Here is a 26547-nt window from a genome sequence, read left to right on the forward strand (position 1 = left end):
AGTAAGCACATGCTTACGTGCTTTGCTGAACTGAAGCCTATGTTTCTAATTATTCATTATTTAACCAAAAAGTGTGACCGACTCTCTGTGCTAGCATTGGCCTCTGTACTACCTGCTGTAATCAGGACCAGGGAATGTAACCTGATAGACAGGGTTGCATCTCATTCACCCAATGAAGTTAAAAGGCAACACACTGGAAACTGATAAAAGAAAATACTGTTTTCACAGCACATAATTAAGCTGGGGAATTCATTGCCAAAAGATATTGTCAAGAACTCACTTTTCATTGCATGCATTTTTAAAATTGATGAATTTTTCATTTTATGAAATTTTCTATAGAATTTTTTGTCTTTTTAATTTCCAACTCAGTCATTCCAAAATATTATTTTTTATTTCAAAATTGAAAAATGACAAAAAGATATGTGTCATTTTGAAAAATTCCAGCTATGTGACTGGCCCCACCAATCAAAACTGGCAATGGGAACAAAAATCACCCACAACTAACCACTGGGCCTCTCAGGCCACAAAGAACCTCTGGCCAAGCTGCACGGGCCACACCTGCCACACCACAAACACCAACAGCCCTACACAAAATAAAGACAAAAACACCAGCAACCGAGTGTTTCACATACAGCGTCTGTCCATATTTTTCAAAAGAAGAAAAACCCTAATCAGTAAACTTTCACCAAAATGTTCATTTTTAAAATAAGACCATTTTTCAATTAAAAAGTGTTTTGTTCTGAAAATGTTGACCAGCTGCCTTTACTCAAGAGAGAAATATTTTTACAACCAGACCTTTAACCAAGCTCTAAAATATTTTCTGGGTATAGCGACAAGGAAAATGTAATCTTACTGCTAACCCCAAGCACTCAAAACTCATGAGTTAGGCCCCAAAAATCTTGAGATTGGCTTAAAAATCATGAGATTTTAAAACAATAAACAGAGGAGCTGTATTTCTTGGCCTTCCAGTTTTGGAGCCTTCAATGTATACTCAGGTGCCTTTTCAAGCTTTTCTTTGAAATCACAATGGCTAGAAACTTACTGTATTTCAATAAAAGCAGAAAATCTTGTGAAATCATATAACTCCAGGACCTGATGTTTTAACAGAAGTGCTAAACAGCATGAGACATAATAAAATCACATGTGTTGTCTACACTATGTATGTAACATTTGTTTATTTTCTGGTTTTAATAGAAAACAAATTCCCTGTGGTGGACTCAGGCGGTGCTCTCTCTAATCTGAAGTGGATTTCTGTGCTCTCCTCCCCACCACCCCGGCACTGAGGGGAGGCGTTGCTCCTCTTAGAACAGTCTTGTACATTTACAAGCCCAGGAAAACAAAATCTGTTCACCCATGTTGCCTGGACTTGTGTCTCTTTGTGCTGCCTGAAAATGAGGAAAGATGCTGGCTGGAAAGGAAGAGAGAGGGGGAGATGGGAATTTGCTAGGGTGGGGAGAATGCATTTATAAATGGGTGGGGGATTAAGGTTATGCTGCAATGAGGTTTGTGAGTGCTTGTGAGTTCCAAGGTGGCACCTGGCTTCCTCCAGGGGAGGTGGTTGTCTCCCTTTATACCACACCCATCGCTGTGATTTCTGACACTCCTTTTCAACCTCAGAAGTTTTTTTTTAGTGTCCCATCAGTACACCCCTTTCCCAGTAGAGGGGTGGTGCTGGAGAAGAACAGAACTACAGTCTGAAGCACTCAAAAGGCAGCTGCAGGAGCTGTCACAGTCCTACAGTTTCAAAGTTAAAGAGCCAATTTCCCCTTGCCCACCCAAACAAATGGACTCACCTACAGTCAGTAAGTGAGTGAACCTTTGCAAGGCAGCCTTAGAAGCAGGAGAACGAACTGGATGAGTGGGATTTTTAAAAGTGCCTAAGTGACTTTCAGTGGGACTTGTGTTCCTAGCTCACTATGGGTATGTCCACACTGTGAGGTGGAGGTGTAAATTCGAGCTTGGGTAGACATATCAGAGCTAGTGCACTACAAATAGAGTGTTGCCACAGTGGCACAGCCAGAGGTGCTGGAACAATTTGTGTAGTGTGGGTGCTGAGAGCCATTGAACCCAACTGTAAACCCTGTATATGATGGAAACCACTTCAGCACCCCTAGTTCCAGCATGGACGGGCATGAGCAGTAGGAGAGGCTAGCTGCCCCCAGTATGTGCCTAGTATCTCAGATGGGTACATACGTACTCAAGCAGCTAGCCCCTCCCATCGCTTGTGCCTGCAGCTACACTCTATTTTTAGTGTGCTAGCTCAGTCAGAGCTCGTGTAAGCGGGGGAATGGTTCCCCTACTGTGGGGAACTTTCCTGGCTTATCCACTACCCTGGTGAAATTGGCTAGTGGAAGGATCTGAGTCCTCGCTCCCACTTCCTTTACCCAGAAGCCTGCCTGCCCTCGAGGACTCCCCAACCTCAGCCTAGATCAATCCACACAAGCGGTCCATTTCCTGGACACTACTGTGCTAATAAGCGATGGTCACATCAATACCACCCTATACCGGAAACCTACTGACCGCTACACTTACCTACATGCCTCCAGCTTCCATCCAGGACACACCACACGATCCATTGTCTACAGCCAAGCTCTAAGATATAACCGCATTTGCTCCAATCCCTCGGATAGAGACAAGCACCTACAAGATCTCTATCAAGCATTCTTAAAACTACAATACCCACCTGCTGAAGTGAAAAAACAGATTGACAGAGCCAGACGAGTACCCAGAAGTCACCTCCTACAAGACAGGCCCAACAAAGAAAATAACAGAACACCACTAGCTGTCACCTTCAGCCCCCAACTAAAACCTCTCCAGCGCATCATCAGAGATCTACAACCTATCCTGAAAGATGATCCTTTACTCTCACAGATCTTGGGAGACAGACCTGTCCTCGCTTACAGACAACCCCCCAACCTAAAGCAAATACTCACCAGCAACCACACATCACTGAACAAAACCACTAACCCAGGAACCTATCCTTGTAACAAACCCCGATGCCAACTCTGTCCACATATCTATTCAAGTGACATCATCATAGGACCTAATCACATCAGCCATACCATCAGGGGCTCGTTCACCTGCACATCTACCAATGTGATATATGCCATCATGTGCCAGCAATGCCCCTCTGCCATGTACATTGGCCAAACCGGACAGTCTCTACGCAAAAGAATTAATGGACACAAATCTGACATCAGGAATCAAAATACTCAAAAACCAGTGGAAGAACACTTTAACCTGTCTGGTCATTCAGTGACAGACCTGCGGGTGGCTATATTACAACAGAAAAACTTCAAAAACAGACTCCAAAGAGAGACTGCAGAGCTAGAATTGATATGCAAACTAGACACAATCAACTCCGGTTTGAATAAGGACTGGGAATGGCTGAGCCATTACAAACATTGACTCTATCTCCCCTTGTAAGTACTCTCACACTTCTTATCACACTGTCTGTACTCGGCTAGCTTGATTATCACTTCAAAAGTTTTTTTTCTCTTAATTAATTGGCCTCTCAGAGTTGGTAAGACAACTCCCACCTGTTTATGCTCTCTGTATGTGTGTATATATATCTCCTCATTATATGTTCCATTCTATATGCATCCGAAGAAGTGGGCTGTAGTCCACGAAAGCTTATGCTCTAATAAATTTGTTAGTCTCTAAGGTGCCACAAGTAACCTTGCTCTGGACACCTAGGACAGGGACGAGGGTGTCCCCACTTCAGGGTACTCTTTTTGCACTGGACATTTCCCTGACCCACTGATCATTACATACAATTTAAAGCAAATACAATTCATTTAATCAGCAATTAATTTAAAAAGGAATAAGGAAAAATGGTAAAGGTTAAAGGAAAACACATTACCCCGCTCTGTGGCAGGGAACATTACAAACAGTGCCTCTGGAATGTCAGTTTACAGTCTGTTTCTTGTAGGTCCCAGGCCTCCTTCTCAGACCCTGGTTGTGCTGCAGGGATGCTGGGGGTTGGACACTTGCTTTGGTGGTGGCCACATACCTCCGGGCTTTGGGTGGTGGGACCCTTCTTCCCTGCGTCAGCCCCCCTCGGGTTAAGATCCCCCTCCTAGTCTGGCCTGCAAGTACCCTTGGTTGGGGGTGTTTATCTGCGCTGGGCCCTTTGCCCAGGGTCCCTCCTTGGCTGGCCTCAGTTGCTCACCACACCCGGCTTCAGACTGCTCCAGCTCCAGCCCCAGCTCCACTGTTTTAGCTCTGGCTCCACTCTGCCTCAGCACTGATGCAGCTGCTCTGCCTCCAGCCCCCTGGGCTGCTTCTCTGGCTCTGTGGCTGCAGCCCTGCTCGGAGCACAGGATCTGCTCTCCCTGGGCTATGTCTCTGGTTCTGTGGCTGCAGCCCTGCTCCCAGCACAGGGTCTGCTCTTTCCTTAGCTCCGCCCCACTCTGTCTGACCCAGGCAATTCCAGCTCACACAGAGGACGGGACCCCCCTGGCATCCTGACTCCCTGATTAGCTTGCCCACCCTATCAATCAGGCTGACCTGGAGAACTGGCCTCTCCCCATTGTTCCTGGGGACTGTCAGTTTTAGGGTCCTGATTTCCCATTGACCCTTCCCCTCTTGGTACTGGGAGCTAGCCAACCAAAACACCCCCACTGAAGTTAATAAAACAGTCCCCTTACACTAGCAGGAGGTACACCTCCAGCTTGAAGTGCAGACATTAGGTGATTTTGAAAATCCCACTGCAGTTCTGTAATCCCCTAGAATGGATTTTGGTGCAGCCTCCCAAAAGAAGGTGAAGAACGTGAACTGGATTTCTGCGTTCTTTGAATGGGCTCTGGATTCAGACCCTGTAAACAGTCAAAGAACTGGGACTGGGTTTCCATGATCACTCAAAAGTGGTTGTGTTGCAATATCTCTAAGGGCAAGTCTCCAGAAAGAGTTCTATGATCTAAACAGACTGTCACTCCATTTTAAGTGAAGATTTGCAATGGAGTCCGCTTGATATCAGTTTAGCACTGCAATTTGTTGAGTCCCTTTGGACTTACCCTATCACAGCAAAGGCTGGCAGCTCCTGCAGATCAAAGGGGAAATCCATTCGAAAGTTAGTTCTGAACAGGGCCGTGATGGTGACTGTGTGAGAGAAGAGAGAGCAAGAGATGGGAAGGGGGAAAAAAGGGTGAGAAAGTCCAGTCTGCATTACTGAATGATCTGTGGGGAAATAGCAGCATGGGCTTGGGTAATTAAAGACTGCATGGCAATGCACACGCCAAATTAAGTGTGTGCAGACAGCTTTAACTTGGGCATTTCCTGCATTTTGAGTGCTTCAGTTTGCACCCTTAATGTTTTTTTAATTTGTGTGGAGAGGGAGGGTAGAGGGTTAATGGAAGAGATGTACTTTCAATCTAGCTTCAGTTTGTCAAAGTTTTCTGCTTGGGAATAGTTTCTTATCCTCAGAAGATAAATGAGAATTTTCCTTTCTATTCACTGTATCTCAGTCAGCCCCTGATAAGATCATCCCTGTCACAAACTGACAAGATCACCTCATGGGGACAAAGCTGGGCTCCTCTCTGGGAACTGCATTTACCCAGTTCTCATAAGAGGTACAGAAGGAATTATCACAGTCATTGAAATCAGAAAGGGAAGAGACCAATTAGGTCCCATCGTATCCACCAGCCCCTTCCTACCCTTCTGGTCCCCAACCCTCACTGCGTTCCACTTTAGTTTTAAATGACTCAAGTGATGGGGTTTCCACCTCTTCCCTTGGAATCACCTTCCCAAGAGTTAAAACTATAGATATCTGTATACTGGTACTAATGCAAAACGTTCAAAAGCTAGAATCAGTGAACTAAGAAGGTCTTGCAGCCGATGAGGATTTTGATACAATAGGCTTTATGGAAACATGTTGGAATGACAAAAATTCATGTGATACTGCAATATCTGGTTATAAACTGTACAGGAAAGGCAAACTAGGCTGAAGAGGTGGGGGAGTAGCTTTATGTCTAAAGGTTTCCATAGAATCTGGTGAGATACAAATGTAGAGTGGACAGAATCACACAGCTAAATCTCTAGGGATACAAATCCCAAAATGTAAGAATGTACTACTGACCTCCTGATCAAGCAAAGGAAATTGAGTGCACAATGTGGAGAGAGATCAGAGACAGGAAAACCTAATAAATGGTGATAATGGGGGGACTTTAGCTACCTACAATAAAAACTGGTCAAACAGCACAACATGACCAAATTTAGAGAAACAATTTCTTGACTCTGGGGTGATTGCTTCTTGGAACAGTTAGTTCTAGACCACAAGTGAAGAGAGGTTATTCCCAGCTTACTCTTATGAAACAGAGTTGCTAATTCAAAAAGTGACAGTAGCTGAGTCACTAAGTAACAGTGACCACAGTATAAGGCTCAACATCTCAGGGGCAAGTAAGGTACCAAAAAGTGACACTAAACTTTAAAAAGGGAGACTTCAATAAATGAGATGGTTAGTCAAAAGGCCCTAAAGTTGAAAGTAAAAGAAGTAAAAGCCCTCCAGGTGGAATGGATGCAATTTAAAGAAACAATAGTACTCTCAGAAGACATGTGCACCACTGAACAAAAAGACAACCAGGAAGGCAAAGAGTAAACAAATATAGCTTCAGGCAAGGCTTGAGAGCCTATTCAAGCCAAACAAAAATCCTTCAAAATTTGAAAATCTGACCTAGTGAAGCCAGTAAACAGGAAAACAAACTATAGCAGGCATTAAGTGGGAGGGAAATTAGAAGGGCCAAAATGGAGTTCGAAGAGCGAATAGCTGAAGGTGTAAAAACCAGTATATGGGAAGCAGAAAACTGGAGAAAGAATTGGTGGGTCCCATGGCTCACCCCCAGGAGTTAAAGGAAGAAATTAAGGAAGACTTGGCTGAGAAGGTAAGATGCATCTGTCTTTGCTACTGAGAATGTTGGGGAGATTTTGACCCTGACCTGCTCTTTCCTAGCATTAGAGATGAGGTCTCAGAGATTGAGGTGTCAGAGAAGAGGTGCTGGAAAAGACGGTTACTCACCGTTGTAACTGTTGTTCTTCGAGATGTGTTGCTCATATCCATTCCATTAGGTGTGTGCGCGCCGCGTGCACGATCGTCGGAAGATTTTTACCCTAGCAACACCGGCGGGTCGGCTGTGGAGCCCCCTAGAGTGGCGCCTTCATGGCGCTGAATATATACCCCAGCCGACCCGGCGCCCCCTCAGTTCCTTCTTGCCGGCTACTCCGACAGTGGGGACGGGGGGCGGGTTTGGAATGGATATGAGCAACACATCTCGAAGAACAACAGTTACAACGGTGAGTAACCGTCTTTTCTTCTTCGAGTGCTTGCTCATATCCATTCCATTAGGTGACTCCCAAGCCCAACTTAGGTGGTGGGGTCGGAGTGAGACATTGCTGTGTGCAAAACCGCTGATCCGAAGGCAGCATCGTCCCTGGACTGCTGCACTAGTGCATAGTGAGCTGTAAACGTGTGGACTGATGACCAAACCGCCGCTCTACAGATGTCCTGGATCGGAACTTGCGCCAGGAAAGCAGTCGAGGAAGCTTGGGCCCTCGTGGAGTGAGCGGTGAGGTGCGGTGCTGAGACACCTGCCAGGTCATAGCAAGTCCGGATGCAAGACGTAATCCAGGAGGATAGGCGTTGTGAGGAGACCGGTGAGCCTTTCATTCGGTCGGCCACTGCAACGAAGAGTTGCGTCGTCTTTCTAAAGTGCCTTGTGCGGTCAATATAGAAGGCCAGGGCCCTGCGTACGTCCAGAGAATGCAAACGTTGATCCTGGCGAGTAGCATGTGGTTTAGGATGAAAGACCGGGAGAAATATATCCTGGTTGATATGAAAAGGAGAAACCACCTTAGGGAGAAAGGCAGGATGTGGACGAAGCTGCACTTTATCCTTATGGAAAACCGTGTAAGGGGGCTCGGATGTAAGCGCCCTGAGTTCAGAAACGCGCCTTGCTGAGGTGATGGCTACGAGGAAGGCTGTCTTCCAGGATAGGTACAGAAGCGAACAGGTGGCCAGTGGCTCGAATGGAGGACCTGTGAGCTTGGAGAGAACCAGGTTGAGGTCCCACGTCGGAACGGGCTGACGTTGTTGTGGGTACGTCCGGTCTAAGCCCTTGAGGAATCTAACGACCATCGGGTTAGAGAATACCGAGGATGCAAGTTCCCCTGGGTGAAAGGCCGATATAGCGGCCAGGTGAACTCTAATTGAAGATATCGCCAACCCCTGCTGTTTTAGGGAGAGGAGATATTCCAAAATGAGAGGAATAGGTGCCTGCAACGGGGACGTGGCTCGTTGTTCGCACCAACAGGAGAACCGCTTCCACTTGGCCAAGTATGTGGTCCGTGTTGAGGGCTTCCTACTGCTCAGCAGAATCTGTTGGACAGAGTGCGAGCACTGCTGCTCTGCCTGGGTGAACCATGGAGCAGCCACGCCGTGAGGTGGAGTGATTGCAGGTCGGGGTGACGCAGGCGGCCGTGGTCCTGAGAGATGAGGTCCGGGCACAATGGAAGCGGGATCGGTGTCTGAACCGAGAGCTCCAACAGCGTGGTGTACCAATGTTGTCTCGGCCACGCTGGGGCGATCAGAATCACCTGTGCCTGGTCTCTGCGCAATTTGAGCAGTACCTTGTGGACCAGAGGAAACGGAGGGAAGGCATAAAACAGGTGGTCCTTCCAGGGAAGGAGAAACGCGTCCGAGAGGGAGCCCGGAGCTCGACCTTGCAGGGAGCAGAACACGTGGCACTTCCTGTTGTCTCGAGATGCAAACAGGTCTATCTGGGGAAACCCCCAGTTCTGGAAAACGGAATGTATGATGTCCGGACGGATAGACCACTCGTGTGTTTGAAAGGACCTGCTGAGTCGGTCCGCCAGAGTGTTCTGGACTCCAGGGAGGAACGATGCCGTGAGATGGATTGAGTGGGCGATGCAGAAGTCCCACAGACGAATGGCCTCTTGGCATAGCATTGACGAACGTGCTCCTCCTTGCTTGTTGATGTAAAACATGGCGGTGGTGTTGTCGATGAGAACTAACACACAGCGGCCACGTAGGAGATTGAGAAATGCCTGGCACGCCAGGCGCACCGCCATCAGTTCCCGAACATTGATGTGCAGGGCTATCTGGGGTGCAGTCCACAGGCCCTGGGTATGGTGTTCGTTGAGATGGGCGCCCCAACCCAGGGATGAAGCGTCTGTGACCAGGTGCAGAGAGGGTTGTGGGGCGTGAAACGGCATCCCCTCGCAAACCACCTTGTGGTCTAGCCACCATGTGAGGGAGGTCAGGACCGAGTTCGGGACCGTGACCACCATGTTCAGGCTGTCCCGATGTGGGCGGTATCTTGATGACACCCAGGTCTGGAGTGGGCGAAGCCGAAGTCTGGCATGCCTGGTTACGTACGTGCAGGAAGCCATGTGACCCAACAGGGTGAGGCACGACCTCACCGTGGTAGTTGGGAAGGCCTTGAGTCCTTGAATGAGGCTCGTGATGGTGCAAAAGCGATTGTCTGGCAGGATGGCTTGTGCACGTCTGGAGTCTAGAACCGCGCCGATGAATTCTATTCTCTGGGTAGGTTCTAGAGTGGATTTGTCCTTGTTGAGTAGGATACCCAACTTGTTGAATGTGTGCACTATTATGTGGACGTGATCTCGAACTTGTTCTTTGGTGCGACCGCGTACCAGCCAGTCGTCTAGGTACGGGAACACCTCTATCCCTTGCCGACGAAGGTACGCTGCCACGACAGCCATACATTTCGTGAACACCCTTGGGGCCGAGGATAGGCCGAAGGGAAGGACTGCAAATTGGTAGTGCACCTTGCTTACCACGAACCGCAGGAAGCGTCTGTGAGGCGGGTAAATTGCTATGTGAAAGTATGCATCTTTTATGTCGAGGGCGGCGAACCAGTCTCCAGGATCGAGGGAAGGGATAATGGCTCCCAAAGAGACCATGCGGAACTTCAACTTTACTATGAATTTGTTGAGTCCGCGCAAGTCCAAGATGGGTCGCAGACCTCCTTTGGACTTGGGAATGAGGAAGTAACGGGAATAGAATCCCCTGCCCCTTAACTCCACTGGAACCTCCTCTATGGCCCCCATAGCAAGGAGCGTGGAAACTTCCTGTATAAGAAGTTGCTCGTGAGAAGGGTCCCTGAAGAGGGACGGGGAAGGGGGGGAGGAGGGGGGGATTGAAGAAAACTGGATAGCATATCCCCTGTCCACCGTGCGAAGGACCCAACGGTCCGAAGTTATAAGGGACCAGGTCCGGTGGAAATGGGAAAGGCGATCCCGAAAGGATGGGGCTGGATCCTGTGGGATGACTGGGGCGCCGTCCTCGACCGCACCTTCAAAAGTTCTGTCTGGGGCCTGAAGGTGGTCTAGGTGGCCCCTGGTTCTGACCAGGTTGAGGGCCGGTCCACCTTCTTCTACCACCTCGCCCTCGCCTCCGGGTCGAGTCCTGTCTCTGACGAGGCGAGGGGGGGTAGAAGCGCTGAGGCTGCGGTCTAAATGGCCTGCGCTGAGGGCCCACAACATGCATCCCCAAGGAACGCATGATCGTCCTGGAGTCCTTGAGGCTCTGCAGGCGAGAGTCCGTCTTTTCGGAAAACAGCCCTTGTCCTTCAAAGGGCAGATCCTGCAGGGTTTGCTGCAGTTCCTGAGGCAGACCCGAAACCTGGAGCCAGGAGATCCTCCGCATAGCGATACCTGAGGCCAGGGTTCTCGCAGCAGAGTCCGCTATGTCTAAGGAGGCCTGTAAGGAGGTCCGAGCCACCTTCTTACCCTCCTCCACCAGGGCTCCAAACTCCTCCCTGGACTCTTGGGGAACCAACTCCTTGAACTTCCCCATAGAGTTCCAGGAGTTAAAGCTATAGCGGCTCAAGAGCGCCTGTTGATTAGCCGCTCTAAGTTGCAACCCTCCGGCTGAGTAAACTTTACGGCCGAATAAATCGAGGCGCTTAGCCTCCTTCGATTTGGGCGCTGCGGCCTGCTGACCGTGGCGCTCCCTTGCGTTCACTGATGCCACCACCAGTGAACACGGCTGGGGGTGGGTATACAAGTACCCGTAGTCTTTAGACGGAACAAAGTATTTCCTTTCCACCCCTCTCGCTGTGGGTGGGATAGAGGCAGGAGTCTGCCATATCGTAGATACATTGGCTTGTATCGTGCGGATCAGGGGTAACGCCACCCTCGATGGGGCATCCGCTCCGAGGATATTCACGATGGGGTCGTGCACCTCCACTAACTCCTCCGCCTGCAGGTCCATATTACGGGCCATCCGACGCAGAAGATCTTGGTGAGCCCGAAGATCTATTGGAGGTGGACCTGTGCACGATGTGCCCGCCACTGCCTCATCCGGAGAGGAAGAGGAAGATGCCTCCGGTGGGACAGGATCCAAGGGAGGGTCCTGGGCTCCCTGCTCCTGGGCCGGAGCATCACCTGCGCTTGAGTCCAGGGCGTCAGGTGGTGCGGACACGGAAGCCTCCATGCCCCCTGGCGGAGGCCGAGAGATGGTGGACTCCGGGGCCCTTCTAACAGAGTGACCGGAGCGAGAGGTCGAAGCAACTGGAGCCCCTTGCGCCTGATGGTACGCCCACGGGGTCCAAAACGACCAGTGAGATGGGCCATGAGAATGGTCCTCTGTTATGTTCTGCCAATGGCCCAAGTCCTGTTCCTCGGCTTGCCCTTGAGGGGGGTATGCCGATCTCGAGAGGTCCTCCGAGGAGCGAGACCCCGATCTCGATGGCCATGGCGGTGCCGAGAGCGTCGAGACGATTCCCGTGGGCTGCGGTGCCGCACGGTGCCGGTCTGGAGATGATCTATCTCCACGCGGTGCCGGCGATCGGTGCCGGGACCACGACCGGTGCCGATGACCTCGTCGGTACCGGGAGTCGGATCTGGACCTCGACGAGGACCTGGAGTATGCCCGGTACCGGGAGCGGCCTCTCGACGTCGAGCGGCGACCGTAGCGGTGCCGAGAACTACGTCTCGACGTTGATCGGTGCCGATGATCATAGCGGTGCCGAGACGTAGAGCGGTGCCGCGAAGAAGATCTTGGCCGCGAGTACGACCGGTGCCGAGGTGATATTCGGTGCCGGGACTGCGAGCGGCGTGGGGACCTGCTTCGGGACCTGGATCGGTGCCGAGGTTCCAGCCCTTGCGATGGAGGGCGCATCAAGGCAGGTTTCCCCCTCGACTGGACCGGGCGAGGCAACGGTGCCGTCGGTGCCGGTGGTTGAGGCGGTGCCGGCTCCGTGAGAGCTATTAAGTCTCTCGCCGCCGCGAAGGTCTCTGGCGTTGACGGGAGGCACTGTATCACCGCCTGCCTCGGTGGAGACGCCGTCTGCACCGGACTCAACGGCCTCGGCGCCGGAGTCGACGGTGCTGGAGGCACCTGTTTCCGGTGCTCCACCGGCGTACGCGGCTCTACCCCCGGCACTGGGGGAGCCAGCGTCTTCGGCACGGAGGTCCCCGTCTTATGGGCTTTCTTATGCCCTGGGGATAATGACCGGCGCCGAGGCACTTGCTGTGCTTTCGGTGCCGATGAGGTCCGGTGCCGGGAAGGCTCATCTGACGCCACTCGCGTGGTCGTCATGGCCGGTGCCGCCGGGGCACTGCGCACCGAGGCGCTAGGTGCCGGGGCCTGACTTGTAGATGGAGCGTCCGGACTAAGTGCCGCGTCCATCAGGAGTTGCCGGAGCCGAAAGTCCCGCTCCTTCTTGGTCCTTGGTCTGAAGGCCTTACAGATCTTGCACTTATCTGTTTGATGGGACTCTCCCAGGCACTTCAGACAGGAATCGTGCGGGTCGCTCGTGGGCATAGGCTTAGCGCAGAAGGCGCACAGCTTGAAGCCGGGAGCGTTGGGCATGAGCCCGGCCCCGCGGCCGGGGGAGAAAGGGGGAGACGACCCCCTTAATCCCCTGAACTATTATAACAACTAGACAACTCTTAAAACTATTGAACTATTTAACTATAAACACTAGGACTATAACTATAACTATAACTGCGAATAACGAACTAAGCTAGGGAGAGTGGAGAACAGCTAAGCAGCGCTCCACAGTTCCAACGACCGTCAGGGGCGGTAAGAAGGAACTGAGGGGGCGCCGGGTCGGCTGGGGTATATATTCAGCGCCATGAAGGCGCCACTCTAGGGGGCTCCACAGCCGACCCGCCGGTGTTGCTAGGGTAAAAATCTTCCGACGATCGTGCACGCGGCGCGCACACACCTAATGGAATGGATATGAGCAAGCACTCGAAGAAGAACAAACTGTTAATTTCAAAGGCAATAAGTCACCAGGCTTAGATGATAACATGCAAGAGTTCTGAAATAGTTTAAAGATGAAGTGGATGAGTTGTTAATAAAAAATACACTCTCTCTCATTAACAACAGCCACTGCTTCCAAAGATTGGAGGGTAGCAAATGTACCTATATTTTAAAAAAGCTCTAAGGGTGCTCTGGGGAATTAGCCTTAGCTCCATGCCTGATAAACTTGTTGAAATTATCATTATAAACAATAACAAAGTTTATGATCTGACAGGTTGTAACCTGCATGGATTTTAGGCAAGTCATGTCTCATTGATCTCTTAGAATTCTTTGAACATGTCAGTAAAGTAGGGGCCGGTTGAAATTTATTTAGACTTTTAGAAGGCCCTTGACAAGGTCCCGCACAAGATGGTAAGAGGCGAAGTGTTCTCATGGAGCAAAAACAGTCTACAAGACTGATAGCAAAGAGTAGGAGTAAATGGTCAATTTTCATCATGGCTAAAGATTAACAGTGGGTCCCACAAGGTTCTGTAATAGGTTCTGTGCAGTTTAATATATTAATGATCTGGAAAAGAGGGTGAGTAATGAAGTAGCAGAATCTGAAAATGACAGAATTATTTGAGTTAGTCAGGACCAAAGAGGATTGGGAGGAACTTCAGAGAGACCTAAACACACTAGGGGAATGAGCAACATGGTGGCAAATGAAATTCAGTGTTGATTAATGCAAAGTAACACACAGTGGAGGGAAAAATTTTAACTTATACACCGTGTAGAGTTCTAAATTAACTGTATCAACTTAGGAAGGGGACCCAGGTCTCATAGACAGCAGTGGTGAGCTTTCCTCAATGTACAGCTGCAATCAAAAAAGCAAACAAGATGCTAGAATGCATAAGGAATGGGATGGAGAATGATATGGAGAACATTATAATGCCTTGATATAAATCATGGTACGGCTTCATCTGGATTGTGTGTGCAGCACTGGTCACCTCATCTCCAAAGGATATTGAAGAGCTAGAGGGGGCTCAGAGAAGAACAATGAGAATGATTGCAGTCCTGGAAAAATTCTTGTATGAAGAGAGATTGAAAAGATTGGGACTGTTATCTTAGAAAGGAGACAAATAACAGGGGACATGATAAAAGTCTATGCAATAATGACTGGTCTAGAGATGGTAGAGCAAGAACTTCTATGCTCCTTGCCACTTAACACAACAGCAAGGCGACATTCAATTACACTGAAAGGTGGGAAATTCAGAACTACAAGAGGAAATACTTTCCCGCCCAACGTGGGATTACACTGTGGAAATCACTGCCACAGTTGCGGCCAAGCACTTAGCAAGATTCAGAAAGAGACTGGACAAGATTAACAAGAATATCCAGGGTTTTCATAGTTAATGACAGTAAGTATTGGAAGGGATGTTAAACCCCATGCTTCAGGCCCTAATTTAGTCTCTAACTACTAGGGATTAGGATGAGGCCTAATGTGGGGGGCAGATCTGCATGCTGCAGTGTTCTTATACCATCCTCTGAAGCAGTTGGGCCTGGCTACTGTCAGAGATGGGACACTGGGCTAGATGGACCATACACAGTTTAACAGCCCCTCAACATTAGGAGATATTTTCCTCATATCCAGCTGCTTAATCTCTCTCTCTGTCTCCATTACTGCAGTATCTGAAACATTCCCCTTTACCTCCCTGCACCATCCTGAACAAGCCTCACCCTCTGTGGTGTTAATGTCTGCATGAAAATGCATTTACCCTCTTCTGCTACCTGTAGAGTTATTTTGTCCTTTTTCATCATCATTAGCCAGTATATTTTGCTCTTTCAATCTTTCCTCATAAATCAGTCCTTCCAGCCTCCTATTCAGTTGGTTATTGCACTTGTCTGAATTCCCTCCAATTTGTTACCTTTCTGCTTGACAGCCCAGTGTGAGGCTGTAAATACTGTCACCTCCCTGCTATGGGATGGCATGTCTCTGTGTATGCAGCCCTACATTACATTGACTAACTGTGAATTCTCATCTCAAGAATCCTCCCAGTTCTTGGGGATTCATGTATCCTCATGGTGAATTTTTTGGGCAACCCCAGACACACCTAGGACTGGGAGGAATCGGGGAGTTAGCTAATTTTTGACATAAGTTTGCCACTCTCCCTCTTCTTTCCCTCTCTCTGCCTGTCATGTATGCAAGGAAGATGGTGGAGGAAATGTCACATCCCCACTGTATTTCTGGATTGAGGCGAAATTGGAGATGAAGTAGACAATAGAGGCCTGGGCACCAGACACAGAGGTCTTGGTTCTAGCCTTACCTGCATCCTTGTTCCACACGGCGAGCACTCGGAAAATGAAGGCACTGAACGTGGCTGCAAAGAAACCACGCCAGTAATTGCGCACAGCAAAGTAGGTGGAAGTGACCTCAATGCTGAAGAGCACCCCTAGAGAAAACAGAGATGTTATCACCTGGACGTATACCTGGAAAGCTCCCCAGAACTTCTAGTATCCTGTCCAGCCATCATTGCCCACTGCTCCCATCAAGTTTGGGTCAAAAAGGTTTTGCAAAGGAGGCAGAGTTAAAGGGATGGCAAAAGTGAGAGGGCAGAGACTCTTGCTGCTGGAGGTTGTCTCTCTGTGGGGAGGACATACCAGGGAATGAGTGTGGGTGAGGCTGAAACTATAGGGAATGGTCATTGAATTGGGGGTTGGGGACGAAGATATCTGAGGAAAGGCAGAGGAAGGGAGCAGCCACTTGCCTCCAAGTGGTGTCCCAAAGCAGCAGCCAACCCCCACAGCACAGCCCACAGTCAGGACATCAGTGTAATAATACGGCTGCTACTGGTGGAAGAGACAGAAGAGAGACAGACAGAGAGAAGACAATAGGAAAGAAAAGGGAGAGTGAGTCACAAAATTAGACCAAGTGTCACAGCTTGTCATCAACCCGCTATCACTAATGTTTGTGGGGTATATGTCCATAATCTCTCTCTCATTCCTCCCTCCTAGACACCTCCAAAATATCCAAAGGGACTGAAGTAAAATTGGGTCTGGAATAAGGCATAGGCACTAGTCAAGGGATGAAGGCACAGTCTCAGCTTTCATTGAAGTACATGTATTTCTAGCCCTTGTGGTTGTGAAAAAATGCCCCAGCCAGGAATTCTGTGTTGTGGGGACTCTCACGGCAGCCACTTCATCATGACAGCTGGTGTGGTGTCAGCAGAGGCCCCATATGCAGACTAGTGGGAGCTAAGTCCTTCCTCCTCCAGTGCAGAGGCGAGGGGTGGGGGGGCATGGAGGGGTCAAATGCAGGGCAGGGAGGGAGAGGAGCTCTATCCTCCTCTCCCTGTGCCTCACCCCTTCCCCCCGCCTGGCATGTTCGGCCTCTCTCCCTGGCAGCCATGCAGGGAGTGGGACAGAGCTGCAGCTACCAGGGAGAGCAGCAGAAGCAGCAAAACATGCAGGGGGAGGTGCAGAGAGCCCACCCCCTCACCGGTAATGTGGAGTGGGGAGAGTGCTGTGGCCCTGGGGTGGGCTCAGGGTGGGAGGAGTCACTGGGCAGGGGAAACATGTGGAGCGGTCACGTGTCCTCACATTTACCTTGTGCCCCTCCAGTATGGGTAGGCACCAGTTGTCTATTGCCTGTCTGAAGAGAGGGGGTGATGGTCTAGAGACAGGGGAGGCCCCAGTTTGCCCAAAGAGGAGCACTGGTGGGTCAAACACCAGCTCAGCAGACCACTCCTGTGCGGATGGTCCCTGACACCCCAAGGAGGGTAGAGGCCATAGTGCAGGAGCAAGACCCGGGGTACACCCAAGTGGGGAAGTGCCTAAGGGACCCATCTTGATTTAATCTTGCCCCATGTGAACCCCTGAAATCCACTGCTTAAAAATGAGGAGAGAGGAACACACCATTCCTTGGGAAAATATATATCAAAACGGAAATTACCTCAGAACAAATCCATCCAAACAGGAAATAACATTAAACATATATATGAACAGGAAATTACCTCAAAAGGAGCTAGCTAGGACAAGAAATGACCTCTACTTGCTACCGTGGCAGAAACAGGAAGCTAAATCATGGTTATGGACAGAAAAGCCATTATGAAAACATGGCATCTGGGTATCTCTGCATTTATTTGTCCCACCTTCAAGGCTGGTGGGCCCAATCAGTTTGTGAGCCTGGAAGGAGGTTTCTCTCACTGCTGCTAGCACCCCCAGCTCATTCCAGCAGTGTTTGCTTTGTGCATGCACATCTCTGATAAGCAGTGAGGGTCCCACAATCAGAGCAGACTCAATGAAGTTGGCAAAAGCCAAATGAAATGCCTTTTGCTCCTTCTGTGAGTCTATCAGCTCCACATATGGAGTTTGGGGGGCAAGGAGACCATGGGAAGGGATTCTCCTGTGGTGTATCTATCTTTGTAATTGCTATGTGCAACTCCTGTTTCCTCTGTGCTGCACTTCTGCATGTCCAGGAATCTGCTATTTGCTGGGGTGGCTGCCATTTTTGTAAGGTAGAGTTTCTGCAGCCTGTTGCAAAGGACAGACACACATTGGACTGTCCCATGGAGAGGCCACTTTCATTTGTTTCTGTTCTGCTTTTTTTTACCACTTCCCCACAAAAATATTCCTATGGCAAGTACTGGATCCCCTCCCAGGTATTGTCACTGTGGGGTTGTGGTACCCGAGCCCCTTCTAGAGATCGGACAGCATGCTCAATGGCCAGCACTAGAGGTGCTCCATGCACCATGTTCACATTGTGCGTGAGCAATGGAGGATTCTTTACTAGGGTTTGGAGACAAGAAAGGGTGCATGTACACTAGGCACAAGGCTTAAACATGTATATTAACTGATGTCACAGTCCAGTAGAGAGGTAATGGGCTGCCCGCAGGGGTTAAAGTGGAGTGGGGTGGGGGCATTTCTCCCCTTCCTCTGCTAAATGCAGAGGGAGCTCCCCCTCTTCCCCCTGGCTTGGGTAAGCAGTGCCCCTCCACAGCTCACCCTGCTCCTTGGCTGGTGCTGTAAGAGAGCCCTCTGCTGTTTTAATCTCCTTTAACCCCTAGTTGCTCCTCTAGTCCATCCCTCTTTTGGAGTAATTAAGTGTTGGCCTGCAGACCCCACTGGCCCATCGTCTGGTGGGATCCCCTTTGCACTGTCCTCTTGTCATCCAGATAGTGAGAGTCTCACACCTCCTGTTTGTACAGGGCTCCTCCTGTGTGGTGCTGCTGGCCTTCAGCCAGTCACAGCCTGCTTCTCCGCTAGATACCTAGCTCTCATCCAGCCTCCTCGTTGCAGCTCTCAGGCTGCCTGCTATCTAGCCTTCCCTCTGAAGCCAACTTCAAGCTGCCTCCAGCCTGCTGCTCCATTCTCACACACCTACCTCTGTCTCTCTCCCTGAGAAGGATCCCCTGCCCTTTGGATGTCAGGTCTGTTACCAGTCTGCTAAGCATTCAGGAGCCCTTATTTGCCAGATACTAAACTTAGGGTTACCATATTTCAACAAGCAAAAAAGAGGACAGGAGGAGCCCCGCCCTAGCCCCGCCCCTGCCGCTCCCACTTCCCGCCCCCCCAGAACCCCCAACCCTCCCCCCGTTCCTTGTCCCCTGACTGCCCCCTCCTGGGACCCCTGCCCCTAACTGCCCCCCAGGACTCCACTCCCTATCTAAGCCTCCTTGCCTCTTGTCCCCTGACTGCCCCAACCCTTATCCACACCCCCACCCCCAGACAGACCCCTGGGACTCCCACGCCCCATCCAACCACTTCCCACCCCCTGACAGCCCCCCCCAGAACTCCCAACCCATCTAAACCCCTCTGCTCCCTGTCCCCTGACTGCTCCGATCCCTCTCCCCACTCCTGCCCCCTGACAGCTCCCCCCCAGAACTCCCAGCCCCCTACCCCCCCGCTCCTTGTCCCCTGACTGCTCCGATCCCTCTCCCCACTCCTGCCCCCTGACAGCTCCCCCCCAGAACTCCCAGCCCCCTACCCCCCCGCTCCTTGTCCCCTGACTGCTCCGATCCCTCTCCCCACTCCTGCCCCCTGACAGCTCCCCCCCAGAACTCCCAGCACCCCACCCCCCCACTCCTTGTCCCCTAACTGCCCCCTCCTAAGACCCCCCCCAACTGCCCCCCAGGACCCTACCCCCTACCTGTACCCTGACTGCCCAAAACTTTCTCCACTCCCCCCAAAAAGCCCCCCCCCCCCGTTTCTTGACTGCCACCTCCAGAACCTTCCTGCCCCCTGGCCCCCTTACCCTGCTGCTCAGAACAGGGTGTTGGGCTCTGTGCCAGCCGGACACATGGCTGAGCTCCCCAGCACAACAAAACCCGGTCCCTGGCCCTGCACAACAAAACCCGGTCCCTGGCCCTGCACAGGGCTGCGGGACCGGGCTGCAGGAGGAGGAGCTGCTGCCGGCTCAGAATGCAGGGGGGGGGGGTGGGAGGAGGAAGCTGCTCCGGAGTCCAGGCCGGGACTTTCCTGCAGCCCTCCCAGCCACTCGCTCTGCTCTGCCGGGGGAGGGGCGAAATCCCGGACATTGTGAGTGCTTTACAAATTCCCCCCGGACGCTATTTTTAGAACAAAAAGGAGGACATGTCCGGGTAAATCCGGACGAATGGTAACCCTACTAAACTGTCTGGTTTTTGTTTATGGCAAACAGTAATGAAATGATCTCTTTCGGCTGGCCTGAGCCAAGACTGGGCTACAGTTTATTACTCCCCTCACTCACTCCATCTAAAGACAGGAAATGAAGTATTTGCCTCAAGGAAATAACACAGTATTTGAACAACCATCAAACTTTGAATACCCTCAAAATTACCCTGGGCACAGTGTCCAGGTGATTGGAGTAGGGCCTTGAGGTGGGGTGGGCACACTCAGACACACACTCAGGACTAATCAAAAGGGAAACATTCTATGACAAATGATCTATGTATCAGTTTTCTCCCTCTTGACTGGAGGCTGTTGCACCTTGTGTACTGTTGCCCTGGGCCTTGCCCATCTAGCCAAAGGATAAATATATCTCTGTCATACGTGTTATTTATAAGAGTGGTTCTGATTCCGAAGCAAAGATGTGAGTGATTAACAGTCACATTTTTCTCCACAGCTATATTATTCTCTAGCTTACTGATAAAGAGTTTATTTTGCGCACTAAAAATATAACTTCCTGTTCATGAGTATTATCACTTGCTGTCCATGAGTGATGTCACTCCCCACCATTATGTTTTTTGGTCCTTCCTCTCTATTGTGGAAGGTGGTCTTTACTGATTGTGTAGGCGGACCCACCTTTGGACTTTCGGCCTGATACATGGGGACTAAATAGGCTCAGCCATTAGTGATGACACTTCCTGCCCAAATGTCACTTCCTCTGTGGCATTTTTCCCATAATCCACCTCACCTTTCCCCCCTCCCTTGCCTTTCATCCTCCATGATTACATGAAATAATTACATTTCACCACAGAACTGGAAAGAAGGTAAGTCTGTGCAGAACTTGTTTTCATGCAGGAGATTCACAGTGAGAGAGTTGAGGTGATGTATACAAAATGTCATATATAAGAATACACTTGCCTCCAAGAGGAGCCCCGAAGCAACATCCAACTCCAACCGCGCAAGCCGCCACCAGGAGTTCGAGCTGCCTGTACACATTCTGGAACAGAGAGCCCAGCCAGAGAAGGGCATGCCAGGGTTAGAGGGAGCACAGCCACAGGGTTAGTCCCCACATCCTCTGAAATGAAGCAACAGCCAGCAGCAAATGCAGCCGTCTCTGCTATCGTGAGCCGGGCTCTACACACTGCCAGTCTTTAGTACAGTAAGCTTGTCTTTAATATGGAAATCTGGTCACTAAGTACAGCTAAGGTCAACTGTACTAAAGTGATGTGGTGCCTGCATGCCACCAATCTACTCCTGTGCACCAGTCTCTATACAGATCTGGTCTATGTAAACAACTGCTGTAGTTATCTTATATTACACAGCCAGTCTCTGCAGGGAGCCAGTCTGCACAAGCTGTTTCTATTACAGTGAGTCAGTCTCTCTATATAGCATATAGTTAGCCTCTAGGGACACTGCCAGTCTTAATAAGATCACTACAATGATCTTTTTACTGCAAAGGCTGTTTCTACAGCAGACATATAGACCACTCCTATGATTAGCAGTGCTCTGTGCATGCACATTCTAAGACAAACTGGTCTTTATGCAAAGCTATTTGGCAAGTCTTTATGCATCGAGGGTGACTACAATGAGGTAGCTTATGGCTTTAGCACTATCAGAATCCAGACTTGCCAGACCATATTCCTAGCCAGTCTGTTCTGTAACTTAGTAGGCCACATACCTGGCCAGTCCTTATAACTTACTGGACTGTATACCTGGCCACTCTCCATAATCCTGGCCAGTACATGTAATGTACTGGTCTGTAACACCTTGGTGAACTCACTGCGTTCCCTGTACCAATATCCTGCCCCCTCCCCTGCTATGCCCTCCTCTGGAGAAGAAATCATGTTGCCTTTCCCAGGAGATGGAGAGCTTCAGGATAAGTGCACACAGAAACCTGTGCCTTACCTCATACACACCACAGAAGATTGACATGAACTTGCTGAGCACAGCAGCACAGATGCTGGCAATGTGCACGAAGGGACCCTGTTAGAGAAGAGAAGGGGAAAGACGATGAGGAAAGAGGGTCAGTGACATTGTGCCACTGACATGGATTTAATAAACACAGATGTTGAAACACGCTCTCCTCTCTCTCTCTCTCTCTCTCTCTCTTTCTCTCTGGTCATCTCTGCCTCTCTCCCCCCATCTGTCCCCTCTTTCTCTCAGGTAGGAAATCAGTGATTTGAAGGTATCTCAGCATCTTCCTGTGACGGGTTCAGTCACAGAGACACCCTTGTGAACCTGACATGCTGGAATTACCTCTGAGCCCGTTTTCCCTGTCAGCTTGGGACTCCAGAACCCTACCTTGTTGAGCCAGACATACTAGCCTGCTGCAACACAGACCTAGGTCTGGTCCTCGCCCCCAAAGGTGCAGACTTTAACCAAAAACTGCTCAGCAAGTACTCCTGTCTCCAAAACCCAGACATCCAGTTCCCAATGGATCCAAACCCCAAATAAATCCGTTTTACTCTGCATAAAGCTTATACAGGGTAAATTCATAAATTGTCCACCCTCTAGAACACCTATAGAGAGATATGCAGCTGTTTGCGCCCCCAGGTTTTAATCATTTACTCTGGGTTAATTAATAAACAAAAGTGATTTTATTAAATATAAAAAGTAGGATTTAAGTGGATTCAAATAATAACAGACAGAACAAAGTAGGTTACCAAGTAAAATAAAGCAAAAACACACGAGTCTAAGCCTAATACATTAAAAAACTGATTACAGATAATATCTCACCCTCAGAGATGTTCCAATAAGCTTCTTTCAAAGACTAGACTCCTTCCTAGTCTGGGCCCAATCCTTTACCCTGGTACAATTCTTGTTAGTTCTAGCTCAGGTTGTAACTAGGGTTTACTCATAGACTTTAAGGTCAGAAGGTACCATTATGATCTTCTAGTCTGACCTTCTGCACAATGCAGGCCACAGAATCTCACCCACTATGAAAGTAAAATGAATTATATTAAAGAAATAGAATGAATTAAAGAATGCTGTATGTACCTTTAAGTAGAAATGAGAAATGCTGCAAGCCAGGGGGCAGGAAAGCAGACATTAACTGCTTAATGAATTGCCCCACTTAAGGGCAATTGGTGAAGCATTAGCCTTAGATCGATAAGAGTTAATAAGGAAGCAGGATATGCATATTGTGCCCTATGCAAATTTTACAATTTTGCTCTCTCTGTCCCTTTGTTTAGTTTGCACCCTTTTATCTGTATAAATAAGACTGTTTGAATCTTGCATGGGGGCTCACATTATCTGAATGTATTAGCAGAGCGCTGTGCTAATAAAACAGAGTGGTCTAACAAACTATGAGTCCTGAGTCTAACTTTGACAATTTGGAGGTTCCACCGAGATGGCAACTGTCTTCACTGGGGCTGTGTGATTCCTGACCATTTGTGTAGGATGACTGTGGCAGCTGGCACCTGGGCATTTGGCCCAAGCGGTCCTCCTCCTGAACGGAAGGGCGCACGACCACAGTGAGGTCTACACCATCGAACCTGTTGGTTCCCACTCTGTTCCGGGAACTGACATCAGGAATCTGGTCAGGTAATTATTTCTGTGTTTTGTCCGGACTGAGGACTGTCCTGTCTCTGTGTCTATCTGTCCTCCTGTGAAGTGTTTGAGTCTGGGTGCCATCTCCGTCCGGGAATCGGCCGACCAAGGGGTTCCTGTCTCCACGGTCTGAGTAAGTGAAATCTGCACAATCGCAGCCGCACCGCACCTTGGGCAAAACCCTTGGTGTGAAAGCAAGGGCGATTGAGGCAGTAGCCTGTGGGCTCCTTTTGTGTGTTGCACCGGGCATCACTCTGACGAACCTGAATTTCCTTCTTGTGTGATTGGTGTGTGTAAAGTCCTCCTGTATTGGTAACCAGACGTCTAAGTCGGGACAGTTCCCTAAAGGAACACCGGCTCAGTTTTAGGAAGGGTCCGGACTCCTGTAAATTTCTGGAAAAATGGTCTAGGCTAACTCAGGGAGATCCCAAAACTCAGTGGCCACTGTTAAAATCTTGGAACAAAGACTGAGTGGGCGTCTTAAAAGACAAACTCGGCTAACCTAAAACTAAATTGGCTAAAGGAGAGGTTAATTGTTTCTGCAGTGGTAGGAAGAGGCAAATCGTAGGTGGACAAAATCAAAACTCACCTCTCTCAAATATATTCAAATAATAAGTTAAAAGCTTTATTAAAAGCCTCCTCTCCCACCACCAGACTGAGCGCTCCCCTTTACCCCGTTCTCTGAAAAAAAAAAAAAAAAAAAAAAAACCCTGGATCGATCCCAACCCCCTCCATACTCCCATCTCATTGTAAAAAGGATAAAAAGGCCCTTGTTTTATTCCCCTTCATTGTCTGCCTCACAAACTGATTCTTTAAGGAGGGTGGGCTCCTCAACTAGCCCCTACCCTTCCTGGTCCCTTTCCTTAAACATTTCTTTCAAAATTGTGAAATGACCACAATATCACTCACAAAAATGGTTCATTGGAAAAAGCAGGATCGGGCCCAGACAAGCAGGCAAGCAACAGATAAAGAAACTGAAAAAAAAAAAAAAAACCAGGTTGGAAGCCCTAAGGGCATAGTGTCAGGAGTAAGTGCAAGTAAGAACCCCTGGAACAATGCATAGGTAAAATCTGAGTTGATAAAGATGTCATTTTGAGAGATAAACAAGTGATTTAAGGAAAGAGAGTGAAAAGTTAACTCTACAGAGGCTGGAGAGAATTAAGCAGTTAAACCTTGTAAAAATGTTAAGAACCTTGTTAAAATAATTCTTAGTTTCTTTGCAGCCATTCTAAAGGAAAAATGGGCCCTTTTCCAAAAGAATGTCTGTAAATAATCCAGGTAAAGAGACTATCTAATTAAAATCATTTGACTATAAACAATTTAGTCAGATTTGCTAAAAGAACATTGTGGGTTTTCTATGCAAACAAAACATGCTACTTAATTAAAATCCTATTAGGGCTCCAAAGAAGCCACAATAGATTGTGTTTTCTTTTTCAGATCTCTGTGTGTTTTGGAAGCAAAAGTTAAAACTAATCAAAACTCTGGTAAAAGTTAATTGTGTTCCTTTTAAGACAGAATCGCTGAGCTCTGCTGATGGCTTTAAATCCAAAAGCCAAGCCTGTGTTGATGCAAATTACCTAACTGATAAAGGAAGTGAGAGAACTGCCAGCACAAAGAAGTTGCAGATAAAGAACATACCTGGTCAGCAAACAAATTGTCTAAATAAAAGGCACGGTATAACAAGATACCTTTAATTAAAATAAATTTAATGTTAATAAGTACCCCTGTAACAATGTATAGTGTGTATGATTTTTGGAAAAATCCTTTATGGTAATGTTGCTTTTCAGCTGTTACCTGTAAACAAACTTAAAGCTTAACACAGCAGGAAAGACACTGTAAACTTGGTATGCTGTAAAGGGAAAACTGAGGTACACCAGCTCATGGAGTTAATGACTGAACAGTGGGATAATTTCCCCATAACTCTTAAAAGATAGAAGCCATTGAAACCTGGCCTGCCTGTAGAACAAAAACACAGGAAAATATGGAGGTAATTCCTCTTGTTTTGCCTGCAATCAGCCAGGGTATTTGTAAAAGAAAGGAATATTTTAAGCAATAATAAATGCCACCCCAAAAGGGGTAGAAAAATGTTATTTTTGTCTTTCAGAAAAAGCTAATATCAGCTACAGGACAACCTAATAAAAAACAAATAAAAGTGGGTATGATTATCCATGCCTGTTGCTCCAAAGCCCTGTAGTAAAGACATCTCACTAGGATCCTGTATGTGGGATAAAATGAATAATGAGATCAAAGTACTGTATAATGGGCTATGTGTATGTGTTAATTCTTGGGGGAAAGTGTTTTAAAAGAATGGAAGTGTTAGCAACCTTCCAATAGACAAATGTAAATGTAATGTAAGTACTGTGTTTACAAAAGGTAAAAAGGTAACATAGTTCCTAAAACAAACAAAAGGACAATGTGGGAAACCAACCCATTCATATTATACACGCAAATGGGAACATGTTAAGAATTGCCACTGCAGAAAGACATAACAGCTTTCCATTGGTATAACATATTTTCTGAATGGTCTTCCACAACTACTGGCATACTAATGTTACTAACCCTAATTGTTTTTGGTTTAAAATTGTGTGTGTTTAATTTAATCAAATTTAATGTTTGAAATGTGCTGTTGGATAAAACAAATGTATGCAAAGCTAGAGCCACAGGCCCAAATCACCTCCCAGTATTTTCTATTACGTGGACTAAATAAGAAGTGACACTGGCGATTAATAATCTTAGTGTCAAAAGGGGGATATGTAGGAGCAGGATAAGAATTAATGTATGATTTGATTTCATCCTGTCAGCCACCCTTTTTGAATAGCAGAAAGGAATGACAGACCAGAACAATCCTTATGACTGATTATGGTCACCCTTTTGTTTTAGAATAAGTTATAATGTCTACTATGGTTTCCTATATGTACTACAAAGTAGGCACTCTAGTTAAATATACATTTCTTTGTTTAAGGTTTAGTAAGTAAGAGACAGGATTCTCTATTGTGTCTATGTTAAGTAGATTAGAGGAACATTAAAGGCCTGGGTCTCAATGTAAATTGTCTTGGTTATTGATTGTAAAACTTAGCAAGGTTTTAATTTGCAATGCCTTTTTGCGCGATATAAAATACTACTGTTTGTAT

The 26547-nt window shown here is 48.3% G+C and overlaps 1 protein-coding gene across 1 annotated transcript in view; it reads right to left on the bottom strand.

The window, feature by feature from the left end:
- The window catches only part of CLCN1 (chloride voltage-gated channel 1), a 66742-nt gene that overhangs the window by 30367 nt on the left and 9828 nt on the right, over positions 1–26547 (bottom strand). The window contains exons 6-9 of the mRNA XM_065566782.1: positions 21773–21850; positions 20786–20864; positions 15550–15675; positions 5016–5100 (exon numbers count right to left, since the gene is read on the bottom strand). Coding sequence (XP_065422854.1) covers positions 5016–5100; positions 15550–15675; positions 20786–20864; positions 21773–21850 — 368 coding nt within the window. The remainder of the gene's footprint in view (positions 1–5015; positions 5101–15549; positions 15676–20785; positions 20865–21772; positions 21851–26547) is intronic.

The sequence above is a fragment of the Chrysemys picta genome, chromosome 1 (genome assembly GCF_011386835.1).
Source record: "Chrysemys picta bellii isolate R12L10 chromosome 1, ASM1138683v2, whole genome shotgun sequence".
In the NCBI taxonomy this organism is placed as follows: Eukaryota; Metazoa; Chordata; order Testudines; family Emydidae; genus Chrysemys; species Chrysemys picta.